General features: G+C 35.3%; 1 protein-coding gene across 5 annotated transcripts in view; it reads right to left on the bottom strand.

Moving 5' to 3' along the window:
- The window catches only part of SYDE2 (synapse defective Rho GTPase homolog 2), a 49,240-nt gene continuing 35,441 nt past the window's right edge, over positions 1–13,799 (bottom strand). For 4 of the 5 annotated variants that reach the window (XM_003365059.5, XM_070268756.1, XM_070268755.1 and 1 more), the window contains 2 exons: positions 10,930–11,161; positions 1–6,115 (listed from right to left, as the gene is read on the bottom strand). In XM_003365059.5, the coding sequence (XP_003365107.3) occupies positions 5,625–6,115; positions 10,930–11,161 (723 nt within the window). In that variant the 3' untranslated portion in view covers positions 1–5,624. Of the gene's footprint in view, positions 6,116–6,689; positions 6,738–10,929; positions 11,162–13,799 lie in introns of all 5 variants that reach the window. The other variant, XM_023641743.2, reaches the window with a different exon arrangement.

Below are 13,799 nucleotides of genomic sequence, written 5' to 3'. Positions count from 1 at the left end.
TTTCTTAACCATAAATAATTTATTACTCAGGAGTGACATTTTGAAAAGTTACAGACATTGCATCTCATGGTCCTTAGTCTTTTCCTGACAAAAAGACAACCATTCTCTGGGAATCCCTTTACATTCATCCATTTATTAATAATTAACTGAACATCTTCTATGTGATAGCTCCTAGGCATATAGCAACGAACTAGATACACAAGGTCCCTGCTGCCACGGAGATTACATTCTAGAAGGGTGGACACAGATAATAAACAAATAAACAAGGTAATTGCAGGTAGTGATAAATGCCTTGATGAAAATAAGCCAAGGCGATATGACAAACAGTAACAATGGGTGTGGATATACTTTTCAAAAGTTTTTCTTCTTTAATTTCATTTAAATGTAAACATTTTCCAAAGTTATAGATGTCCATTGTTTAATCAAATAGTACTGTAACTTTTTGGTATTTGTTATAAGAAACAGAAATTTGAATTCTCAAAGCAGGTTGATGATGGGGTTTTCAGAGGCAGCCTCTGAAGTGACATTTGAGCAGAGAAGTGAAATGACAAAAAAGAGCTACCCAAGTAAGATCTGGAGAAAGAGCTTTCCAGAGAATGGCAAGTGCAGGTCCTAAGACAGAAATGAGGTCCTCAAGGTTGCTAGAGCACAGGGAGCAAGGGAAAAGGCCCAGGAAATGATGTGGTTTATCTTTTTAAATGACTGCTATTTTCCATGTATGGAATGGATTGTGGGTGTGGAGTGGGGAGAGTGATAGCAAAGAGATGAAATAGGAAGAGACTGAGAGATGCTGGTGGCTTGGACAAGGGTGTAAGTAGTGACAAGTGCACAGTTTCAGGACATATAGCAGTCAGAGAAGGTTGATGGGTTGGGTATGGGGGTGAGAGAAAGACTCCAATTTTGGGGCAACAGGGCGAGATGAAGACTAGGGAAGTGTGGATATTTGTCACTGCTCAGCATCTCAATCCCTTCTTATATTTATAGAAGCTACCACTGTCTTAAGTTTCGGGGAAATGATGCTAGCCCATCGCTCTCTGACTCCTGGAAGCTGGGGCACAATCTGATGCTTCTGTCAGGGTCTTTGAGTCAGCAGTGATGCAGAGGAGCAGGGACGCTTTATAATGAATTCCAGTGCTGTACATGGGGACTGTGTTTGGGGGCAGTGGCGGCAACAGCAGTACCCTAACGTTGCATAGCCTTGGTCGCTGTCATTCTGATCACCTAGCTTCTCTTAGTTCTGCTTATTTCCAAGTCTATTTCTCTAGCTTTCCCATTAAAAAAAAATTACTTAAAAAAATTGAGGTATGACTTCCATAAAGGGCACAAATCTGAAGTATGTAACCACCTATGAAACTTCCACCTAGATCAAGATACAAAATATTTTCAGCGCCCTAACATAGCCTTCCGTCTGACACATTATTTTTTTCAATAAATACAATTTCTACCTGAGTTAGTCAGTTTATAGCTGAGTCAAATGCAACCAAGCACTCTGATTTCTGGCACCTCAACGTCTATCAAATATGAGCCTTACTGAATTCAGTGAGCATGCGGCAGGGAAAAGAGCCAAGGAGCACTCCTCTTTGTACCAACGTCCTAGGTCAGTAAGTAAGACTCAAGTTATGATTCTTTCTTATTAAACATAATAATTAAACTTTATTACTATCTAAGTAAATAAAAATTGATGTTTTTAAATGATAAAAGCCTACGCCTCATAGTCACTCTGTGGTCTGGAAACAATTCTTTTTAGGAACCACACCACTATCCAAAGCTGTTTCTTTACAGTCCCTAACATAAAGCTACACAATCGGAAATTTTCCAAAGACAGCTACAATGTGGAACTTTGCTTAGATCCATATGAAGTCTTCCTGCTTTCTTATTCCTGCAATGACTCTACGGACATCATTACCAGTGCAGGAGCATTAGTACTTACAGTTAACAGGACACTATAAGGCATTTTGTTAACTAATATATTAATAACAACATCCACTACAAGGAGCTCATTTAAAAAATATGAGCCATCTCCATGTCATCTGATGGTAACTCCATCCTTCAGATGCTCAGGCCTTACTTCTTTCAGAGTCCAACTGGCAGATTCTTTTGGCTCCTACTTCCAAAAGATACGTAGAATACAACAATTTCTTGCCACCTCTATTGCTTCTTGCCTGGTCTGAATCACCATCTCTCTCGCCTGAATCACTGCAAAACTGGATGCTAGAAGATTAAAGAGGAGAAATGCCTTCAAAGTTCTAACGGAAAATGAGTTTGAACCTAGAACTGCAGGTCCAATCAAAATGAGGTAAGGGGAAGAAATAAAGCCCTTGTCAGACATGCAAGGACTCAGAGTTTATCTCCCATGCACCCTTTTTGTGTGTGTCAGGGGGGAAGTACTTATAATATACTTCAGCAAACAAAGAAAACGAAATCCAGAAAGAGTGGGATACAAAACAAAGCAGAACATAAGAGTGCAAAAAATATATATCCCAGGATGACAGCTAAAAGTTACTTTGTCCAAGTCTGATAGACTTGATTAAGAACCTTAAAATGATCTCAGGGTTATAGTGAAGAAGATATTTGTCTTCTGTCAAAGAAAAATATACAAAGGCAAGAATATGTATTAGAAATCTCAGGTTGAGAGCCAAAAGCACTCTGAACAAATCTGGTAATTCAATAGTATAAAAGAAGTGTTATAGTGAAGAAAGCATTTTTCTTCTGTCCAAAAAAAGGAGCAATTTATTTGCTCCAGGAAAAATAAACATCTGCAAAAGTCATGACCCAATTATGAAGCAAATAACACACAGCATGATTTAGAGAAGTTGATGGCTGTAAGATAAAATAACCCATTTGACCTCTGGCTTGGAACATTCTGCTTAAACCAACACAGACTTCAGGATGTAAGACCGGATATACAGGAGACAAAGTCACCTGGTTTACCTGTGAATACTTTTGCATAATCTAGCACATAACTGCTAGTTGTCAATTTGTAGTTTTTAGAATCAATATGTAAAGGAAAAGCCTAAGTCAAGTATAGTTTCCCAAAATAATATACATCTATTAATGTTTATTATATAAACTAAGAGTGTAACTTAGAGAAGTTAGGAGGTAAAGGACAGTAATCGGTTGGAAAGAAAGCAGAGGGTTGGTCATTTCCACAATGGTGGGGAGTCAAGAGACACTGCTTAAAACTGATGGATCAAGAAATAAAGATTACTAGCTAAAGTTACAAAGGAAACCAAAAGAAGAACTAAAACCATAAAATGGGGAGGAGGAATGGAGAGAGATACACTGCTTATCATCCATAATGGACAATCAACAGACAATGACAAACCAAGAAACAGTGGCAATAACCCTGGAGGGAGGGAGGCAGCTACCCGAAGAACAAAAAGCGGCCTTTATCTCAGAAAAGTGGGCTTGGCGTGGAGGGCAGCGAGAGCACTTCTACTTTTTATTTTCTATCCGTCCGAACTGTTTTAAGATTTTTCTTCAGGGACATGCACTAAAATTAAAATTGTTTGAATCCTGAAAAACATTAGGGCTGGTAGTCTTGGAAGGGAATGCCAGTTGACAGCCTAACAGTCTAGGAAGACCTCAGGAGTTTATAAAAAGCAGGTATAAAAACAAAAAAGATTTGAAGTGAAAGGCCATTTAAAATAAAGGCATAAACTTATTGAGCACTACTGAATACAGGTGAGTCAATAAAAGGTTTATAGTTACGACTCGGTGATTTAGACAACAAAAACTGTTTAGTATTTTCTATGTAAGAGATCAGGGATTCATTTTAAAACTATTCCCGTCCAAAATTATATAACAAAGTAAGTGTGGCCCTTAAAGTATTTCAGATTCTGGAAAACTCAATTTTGGACAAAAAGATGTTATTACATACATTTATGGATACTAAATGATGGTCTAATACTTTAACATGTTGGTTTAAAAAGAATGACCTTAAGAGAAATGATCCTTAAACTCATTATGATAATTAATAGCATGACACCAAGCTTATAATATTTTAATAAAACGTTCACATTGCTGGAACATCGTATTCAGTTCATCCAACAGACATGATAAAGCAAACAAAGGGAAGAAGACCGAGACAGTCCTCCCACAAAACACCTGAAGTACATTTCTTTTGACTGTTTACTCAACATACATACCTGTCACATACTCTTTTGGTATTCTTCTGAATTGCTATACAAAGCTTTAAAAAATGAAAATTTCATATAAAAGTAGTTCTTTATCTGTTTTTTTAACAATTGAGTTTTCAAATTAAATAACGAGGTGTTCCATTTACCAACCTATATTGCATAGAAATAGTTAAATACTTCAATGTGTAGGAAAACATCAAGAAGTCAGTTTTTTTAATGGCTGCTACGTCTTTAAGTTGGTAATTCAAATTTTATTTATAATTTAAAAAAATTACACATTCTGTGGGTATAAAAGTTAAAAAAATACATTCCAATTTAATAAAAAAGACTTCTCAGTTTACATTTCCAAACACTGCGGTGATTACTATAATGACTACTTTGTAGATATACTTAGCCAAAATAAGTTATCTTTTAAAAATCAATAACATGTAGTATGCTGGCAAGATTTCTTTAGAAACAAATGAGGGTAATTATAAAGTCATTGTTATAAATGCACTACTACAAATAAATACATTTTAAGTATAATTACTTTGTTTCATAAAGCAGAACATAAAAATGCATAGAATAGGTAAAGATTATTTTAATCTAAGTCCCTAGTGCAGAAATCTGGGCACTTAATCCCTTAAGAAGTTAGAGGATTTCAATTTAAAAGATGACTTCTCACTGGGGATATTGTGACTTTCAGTGAATCAAAAAAAGAAAGTCTATTATTTCTATTCAGATGCTTCTAGTGTTTTGGTTCAAGTGTTTCTGTACAGCTCCTCCTTTAACTTAAAAGTTCCTTCCCTGAAAAAGATATTTTAAGCTAATAATTTTGGCCTCATGACATAGATACTTTAAAGATACATGTGATTCTGCAGCAAATCCCTCTCCCCATTCTAATACCTTTACATATAGGCACTTATAAATATATACATATTTTCAGGATTATAAAAATATTTAATTTTATAAGCATTTAAATAATTACTGGATGTTAATACATTAATATTTGTATAATTTTACTTTTATTTATAGGAAGGTTTTCTTATAGCAGCATTTGCATTGCAAATGAAATCTGATCAATGATGTTGCAGTGCACATGGACTCATACCGCAAATCAGACTGCGCAGCTGCAGCATTCCCCTAAAGGGAACATCTATTTCAGCTACAGAAGAGCAGTTCCTAGAAAGTACAGAAATCTTAAGGGGCTAATAACTTCTCTGAACCTTACAAGTGCATTTAAAAGTTATCTCCAAAAAATTGGCAAGATTCATTAAAATACCCACAAGAAGTCCATGTTATCTTTACCCCAAGAAAAATTTTCTAATGAGATAAGTAAAAATTCTAATAATGAATAGTTTTTAATTGAATCACATGAACTTAGAAACTAATTGAAGGTTTCAAGAGTAAAATAAGAAAAACGTCACTGTGAGAGGTATAAGAAAGTGAGAAAGATTGATTTGACAGGTTAAAGTATTATGAAAAACCAAATAAAAACTCTCAATCTCACACACTCATATTAAGCTTGTTTTTGTTGAGCTCACGCTCCAGATTTCCAATCAAAGTGTCAATACTTTCTTGTAGATCTTTGAGATTGGCTTTTCGATCTGCTGTAGACTCAACTGTCTGCATTGTCAAATATGTCTGCAATGTGCACTCCTTGGACACGGGACTTGGCTGTTCAATCACTATACCTGGTCCATACATTTTGCTACAATTTTCTCCATCTTCAGAAGGGACATCATCATAATCCACATCATTTAAATGTTCTTTCGTATTTAAAAAGTAGTTCTCTCCACAGCTGCTCCAGTCCCCTGCATAGCGATTGCTAAGAGGACTGTCTAATCTGGTTTGCCTGGGCCTAAGTACTCTTGATGACTCAGTACCACTCAAATTTAACAGGTAAGGTCGTTCTTTCTTCTGCCTCATATAATTTAGAGAAGACTTCTGCTCTGGGAACAAATTGTCTGTTGATTCTTTAACAGTTAAACGCTGCACTGGAAACAAACAATAAACTTGCTTTAGTAACAGTAATCCAACGGACCTTAAAAAAACAGAGCTAGAGATAAGCCATTTAATAATCAACTACAAACATGCAATAAAACAAAAAACATGCACACTATCAGAAGAAAGCATTCCACAATTATTTTTTCTATCACCAGACATAATTAAGATTAGGGACAGAAGCTAGTAGAATGTTCAGTGGTGCTAATTCATGCTATATCATAACATCCCAAAACAAACCAAATTTCCAACGTTGATTAACTTCCTGAGCAAGTTAATTGTTATCTAGCTATAATTCAAACAGTAGCTAAGCTGGTAGCTCCTTCTAAATTAAAAGCCACAGCAAAAAGCAGGCAAGGCATGTTGGTGTACAAACAAAACAAAACAAAGTTCCTTCGTCTGCAAACATCTAAATAAGGCAAAGGCATCTAAAGTGCTCACTCTAAAAGTTCTGACCTTTGTGTTTTTTTGCAATTCTATTAGCAGCAGAGTCATAATTTACTTTACTAAGCAGCCCAAATTTCACTTTGATAAAATGCAAGAATACTAGACTTGACTACTTATTACCTGAGTTTGATTATACAGCATTAGCTACTAATAGTCTTCATTTACGGCCTGAAAATAGTACAGATATTTTATTTTCCCATTCTGATTAGGTATCTAACAATCTCAAAAAGCATTCCTCATACTAAGACTAATTTCTTCTAAGAGTATGCATTGTACTGGCCACAGAGATTACCACTGAGACACATGTTACTTCATAACAAACCAAGGCTTTACCACTTACTTTTTTGTTTAGTATATTGAACACAACATTTGTCTAAGGCTATTCTGCATATAAAATGGACTTAATTTAAATGTTGAGGAATAGTTATTAAATGTTGTCCATAATACGTTTCTCTTTCTGCTTGTTTATTCCCCATTAATAAGTGCCTCTCCATTTATACTTCCCTTCACTAAGATAAAGGGAACATATTATCAGTGATAATGCACCAACTTTACATTCCAACATATAACGAATGCTTGCTGCCTATTGTACAAAATAAGATAACTGAAAAATAAAACAAAAATGTATGAGGTTCTAGTTTTCCAGACTTGCAGTTATATCCATAACGTTTTCCAGAGATCAAGTAATTTTTTTTACTTAGATTTTATTAAAATGCTTGATACTTGTATACAGGGATGTTTTTAACATTTCTATTTATCTGCATTTTTATGATGGTTATTGTATATCATTATGAATAGCTACAGGCTCTTGATCTAAAGTTTTCTAGAAAATAAAAGTCTGATATTTACTTTAAACTGATCTTTAATAACCATATTAATGCAGAATGTCCCATGCCATTCACTGATGTAACTGTAGAATGGATTCCCCTGCTCAATTATTCACACTCCTTTTTCTCCTCTAGCTGCTTCTCTCCACTAAGCCTCCTTGCTTCTCTCCCTTCATTTTCTGTGCTATTCCTGTTCTTCTCAGTGCTTAAGTGTCATGCCTGTTGTTTTTGCCAAACCATTACAGTGCTCTGCTAACCTTGAGGTCATCTGTTTAGTGATCCAACCAAAGTAAAACATTTTTGACCCTGTGTGTTAAGCTGGTCTTATTGTGCCTGTTTTCTGACAATTATCTGCAAAACCCAGATTCATTTTGTTGCCAGTTGCTTAAAGTTGTTTAACCACATCCCTATTCGAACATTATTTTTGTATATTTTCTTGGAAAACATTAAGAAACCAATTATGATATTTTATATCTTTTATATTAAAATTCAATTTCTGAAAAATCAACTTCACTAGCTTTTTAAACTAATGATAGTGGAATGGTTTCCTATTAAATAATGCAGAGAAAATGGCTAATCTTAACCCCAAAAGAAAAGTTCTGGTTTTCCCAGCACTGTTGACTACTCCTCAACAGAATAAAAATGAAAAATGTAGTCTATAAGGTTGCTGAAAAAGTTTCAAAGTCTAATGATAACTACTAAGAAACTTAATTTTCTTATCTTTTCTACCAAAAGATTTAAATTTTTAATTAACGCTTTATTAACCTTTTCTCTATAGCATAATTACCTTATTTAACAGAATATATTGAATGTCTAGTTAGTGTCAAGTATTCTGTTAGGATCTGGGAGTACAAGAATAAGCAAAATATAGACCTTGACCTCATGAAGCTTAGTTTACTGAGAAAAATGAAACAAAAAGGATTAGCAAAAAATGTATAGCTTTTCCAAAAAATCCTGCCCTAAATCTACTCATCATGCAAAAGGGGACACAGCAAACAGCTGGTCTAGGAGTTACGCTCTCTCTAAAGCTATTTCCCCATCTGTAAAGTGAAAGGTGGCCTACTACTAATTTTCAATATTCTTCTTAAAACAGAAAATCCATTTTCAAAAAAGCAACAATTTTGTAAAAACTCAATGCATAAAAAAGATTAAATGAGACTGCTCTGGTCAAAAAGAAAGTGTGTTTCCATTTTGTTCCCCTACCTATTGTCAATCTGGCCCCAAAGCTGCTTCCGAAGAACCTTAGGGTTTGGCAGAAGACACTCTGACAAACCAATGGCAGGACAGTTTTCACCTTTCAGCGCCAAGGTACTAGGGTTCTACCTCATCACTTTAAGACAAGATTTTTCAAATAGAAAGCTCAAAGCAAATTATATTCTTGCCCAAAATTAAAAAACAGAAAATACCACAAAAAGAAAAACTAAGAAAATAAAAAGGAAGGTGGGCGGGGGAAGGGTGGAATCAACTCTTTTTATCTTGGGAGTGGGGGAAATTCCAAAAAGAAAAATAAGTAAGAGATGCATAGCAAGGAGAGCCAAAATCTTCCACTGAATGCACAGAGGTGGGCGCTCGCCAAGTTAACATGCCAGGTATGGCCCACTCTCTACAGCATCATCAACTTTCTCAGGCTCAGTGACTGCTCTACCTCTGCTTGATTTCTGCCTTTTCTTGACTAAAAAAGCAAATGATTTAGAGGGCAAAACCAACTGCTGTTCCCTCTCATCTTTCTGCCCTGTCTGTCCTTTGTCTCAGGTCCTACAGCTAAAGAAAATAACCGGTTATGGAAAGGCAGCAGTTATTTTTAAATCCAACAACACAAATCTTTGGAATAAGGTGCTATTCGCTAGCAATCAGTTGTTTAAGGTTGTCATTGAAATAGAGTGAATCTGAAATCTGAACCTGCCTTTTCTATAACATAGGATATAAGGTGAGTTTTTGCTCCTATACCCCAAATTAAGGCGGCTATTACAAAATAATGAAATGATATTAACCTCTGATACAGAACTGATAAAGAACTCAAGTACTGATGGTAAACTTAATGATATTAACTTTTATTTTATTTGTGATTAGAATGAGAAGATGGCTCCTCTTGCAATTCCTGATGTTTATTAGAATTAAAGCAGTTCTAGGAAAAGCTAGGAAACGTACATTTGAAACTTTAACCTGACAGATCCCTTATCTTGAGTACCAAATGCAGAAATCAGATCAATTATCCAGAGAATCTTGATTCAGGATTTTTAAATAATTAAAAATATGCACTACTTCAGTTCAAATATAAATTAGAAATACTTTTTAAGCTTGTGTTTAAAAGAAAGCAAAAATTTTCACTCTCCAAACTTAAAAGTTGAAAACTTCTATTAGCTTTATTTTTAATTGACTCTTTAAAATTAATCAGATTAACGTATTTTAAAAGAGCAAATCAAGCATTCCTTTGTACTTTGGTCTATCCTTCGCATATAAACAAATGAGTAACAAAGCACATTTACTGAGGGCTCACTTTACACTAAGCAGTGTGCTCGTTGCCTTAGATGCTCTATCTAGATAATTCTTCAACACTGAGGTAGGCGCTATCTATAGAGAAGCAAACTGAAGCTTAAGGAATTAAATATTTGCCTCAGCCCACACTGCTGGTGAGCGCCACAACCCAGATCTGAATCCAAGCCTGGCTCCAGGGCCCAAGCCCTTTACCACAGTGCTACACCAAGCATCTAGTACTTTCACCTCTGGGATTATGCTGGGTGGGGGGAGGGGAGCAGAGGTTACTAAAGGATAAAAATTTTGGAACTTAGATACAGCATCCTTTGTAAAACATCTAACTAAATCCATATTCCTTTTAGCTCTGAAACTATATAAGAGATATATTAGGAAAATAACTGTCCGTCTTTTGTTATTGACTGGAATAAGGGATGAATAAGAAAGAGAGAAAGATCAAAAATAACTGTTAATTTGCGCCTGGATAATAGGAAGAATGACCATGAATACAGTACAGATGTCAGGAAGAAATGATTAAAGGAGAAATACAAATTCTGCTTCATACCCATTGCACCAAAAATGAGAAGAGTAAAGAAATTAACATTTACTGAGTACCTATTAAGTGCCAAAAGCTGTTCTGAGCACCTTACATACGTTTTTTCATTTAATCATTTTGTAAGCCCTATAAACATATTATTAAATCCTTGTGACAAAAGATGATACTGAGGCTCTAAGATGTTAAGGAACTTGCCCAAGGTCAGACTGCTAATAAGTGACACAATCAGCATTCAAATCCAGATCCGACCAGATCCCAAATGTGTACACTGATCTATATGTTTATAATATTATCAGCAAAAGCAGAAACTTTAGATGGAGAAATCTAAAGGGCAGGTATCAATTCATAACTGTTTGAAAAACCAAAATCTAGAAAAGATTTTCTTCAAACATATATGGGCATATTTAATGCAAATTCAAACTAAGGCTAATTTAGTGCTAATTAATAAAGCTAATTCAAACACCCTATTGTTTAAAGAGAAAAATATGTCCATAGAAGTATTTACCTGGCCAGAGTTGAAGTAAGTAATGAAGAACTTCAATATGTTTTTTAAAATCCAAAGCACTTGCAAGTTCTTCTGAATCAGTAAAGACTCTGTTGTTATGGGTGGAAGTCTCTTGCCTCTGACTCAATAATACTGGTCCAAAGCACACGGCCAGATTCTGACAGGTCATCTTATTCACTTCATAATAAGAAGCCACCAATTTCAAGTGATCCAACAACATCGTTAGACTCGCCTAAATTAAATTAAATTAAATTTCACTTAATGGAGTTATACAGGGGCAAATTCAAGGACACAATTTATAGCAGAAAATACAGACAGGCATCCTGTCACTTTTAAAAAGTTTGTTTCAAAGATTTGCTTGTAAGTTGGATTTTTGGAACTTGAAATATATTATCTTATAGAAATGTTACACAAGACCCTTAGGTTCCAACAACATAATCTCATCTATTAAATGGTTAAAATATATATTCTTTATAAAATGCTCATGGGGCCAGCCTGGTGGCCTCATGGTTAAATTCTCGCACTCTGCTTCGGCAGCCCGAGGTTTGTGGGTTCAGATCCCAGGCACGGACCTACACACTGCTCACCAAGCCATGCTGTGGCAGCATCCCATATACAAAAAATAGAGGAAGACTGGCACAGATGTTAGTTCAGCAACAATCTTCCTTGGGCAAAAAGAGGAAGATTGGCCACAGATTTTGGCTCAGGGCCAATCTTCTTCACCAAAAAAACCCCCAAAAATGCTCAAGAAGGCATTCCAAATTTCAGCTAGAGTCCCTAGGAAAATATACCATTTTCCTCTCTCCTCTCCTCTAAAATGACCACAGCAAAGGCTGTGATGGAAAGGGAACTAGGGTAAGAGTGTTCATTTTTAAGTACAGATAAATTCTGTAATCATAAGTAGGGGACTACTATCCTTAAATCTAGGAAGGTAACCATTTCAGAACATGGCCAGGTTCTATCGTGATCCAGATTAGGAAAAATGCCAATGTGCTTCTTAAGTTATAAATAATTTTAAGTAGATAAACCATGGAAAAGGGAAGAATAGTATAGTTTGAAATGAAAGAAAAATTTATTAAAAAAATACTCTATTTTTTAATCATTGAAGAATGCTTACTCATTTGCTCAAGTAAGGGGTGTTTGCTCAAGAAGTAGAATGGTTATTAAATTAGGTTTACGCAATTATGGCACGGAATGTTTTTGAAGTAGTGGCACATAATCAATCATTTAACAAATAAAATGAGTGGGTAATTTCTTCTTCATAACTGTATTGAAGAAACAAATGACAAAAACTGTAACTTTAAAAAATCATAAAAAAAGAAAAAATCAAAATGACATGTTATTTCTGGAACCAAAAGTGACAAATGGATTTGGCGATTAGAAGGTCATTAGTAACCTTGGCAAGAACAAGTCCAGAGAGATGGGGTGGAAGCCAGATTGCAATGCACTGAGTAGTAAATGAGTGGTGAAGAAGTGATGTCAGCTGGGATAAGCATTCTTTCAATGTTTGGCTGTGAAGGGAAGGAATAAAGAGAGAATGAAAGCTAGAGAAGACTATAATTGATATTTTGAAATCAAAACCAGTCAAATATGTGAATCCAAAAACAGTGTAAATAATATTTGTTCCTCTTTTCCATTCATCCTACATTTCCTAACACAAGTGGGACTCCACATACATTGACTTCTTAAGGCTATTATCACCATGTTATATTGTGAACAGCACACACACACACAACCACAACTGGTTAAATATATTGAGTTCAATCTCAACAGCAAACCAAGAAATGCAACTTTATTTATTAATAAGAAAATCTTCTTCTGATCTACTAAATAAGATGAGACAAAAAATGTAATTGTTGTGTTCCTTTTGAAAAGTAATATGAAAACGTAGTAAGACGCTTAAAATGTTCACATCAGTTAAATCAGCAATTCTACTCTGAGATTCTAAGTAAGTAATTCTAACTGAAAAGAAATCTCTGTGTACAAATATATACAAATAAGTTCAAAACTTAAACACTATACAAAATAGTGACAAATTATGTCAAGTCCACTCAATGGTATATTTTGCAGCCTTTTTAGAAAGGATATTAATAGCATGAGCTTTAGGGACGGAAAGACCTAAATTCATGTGACAGACTACAACACTCAGAAAAGCTATATAACCTTGGGCAAGTGACTGAAATTCCCTGACACTCATTTCTTCACTTATAAGTAAAATGACACTGACAATTTTACCCTGTATTGGAGACAGAATATTTCTACCCCTTCATCCCACCCTTCTGCTTCTGCCCATCTGTTTGTAGCTGTTCCCCTCCCCCCACCCAAAGGAGTAACAATTGCTAATCTAATTGGACAGAGCAAGGACATTCAGAAGACTACAGTAAATTTGTGAATGAAGTTTCTGGGCTTATGTTCCTACCTTAACATTCCTGCACTCACTCTTGCACTTTCTACCCTCACATGATAAGAAATATGTGCAAAGTGAGTCTCATGTGGACAAATCCAGCCTCATCTCTCTCTCTCACTTTCCCTTTTGTCCTAAGAAACAACAGCTAAACTTAGGCTAAGATTGGTTCTGCAGACCCAGCCATCCCTCTGTCTCTGTTGTAGGCATACCTAAAGATCCTGGTCCCAAGATTTAGATTGTGGGGAGGCGGCAAATGGGAAGAGGCAAGAAGGAAGGAAATGGTGGTGGTGAGGGTTGCTTAAGTTTTGAGGCCAAGCCATGTGCACTAAAACAGTTACCATATTTTTAAAATATTAAAATGAAATAGACCAAAATGTTAAGCATAGTTGCCTTTGGATATTAATAATTGCAATTTTCTATTCTTTTCTATATCTTCCCAATTTTTCTATAATAAACATATATT

Source organism: Equus caballus, chromosome 5, assembly GCF_041296265.1.
Source record: "Equus caballus isolate H_3958 breed thoroughbred chromosome 5, TB-T2T, whole genome shotgun sequence".
Lineage (NCBI taxonomy): Eukaryota > Metazoa > Chordata > Mammalia > Perissodactyla > Equidae > Equus > Equus caballus.
This window is presented reverse-complemented; position numbering and strand designations above follow the sequence as displayed.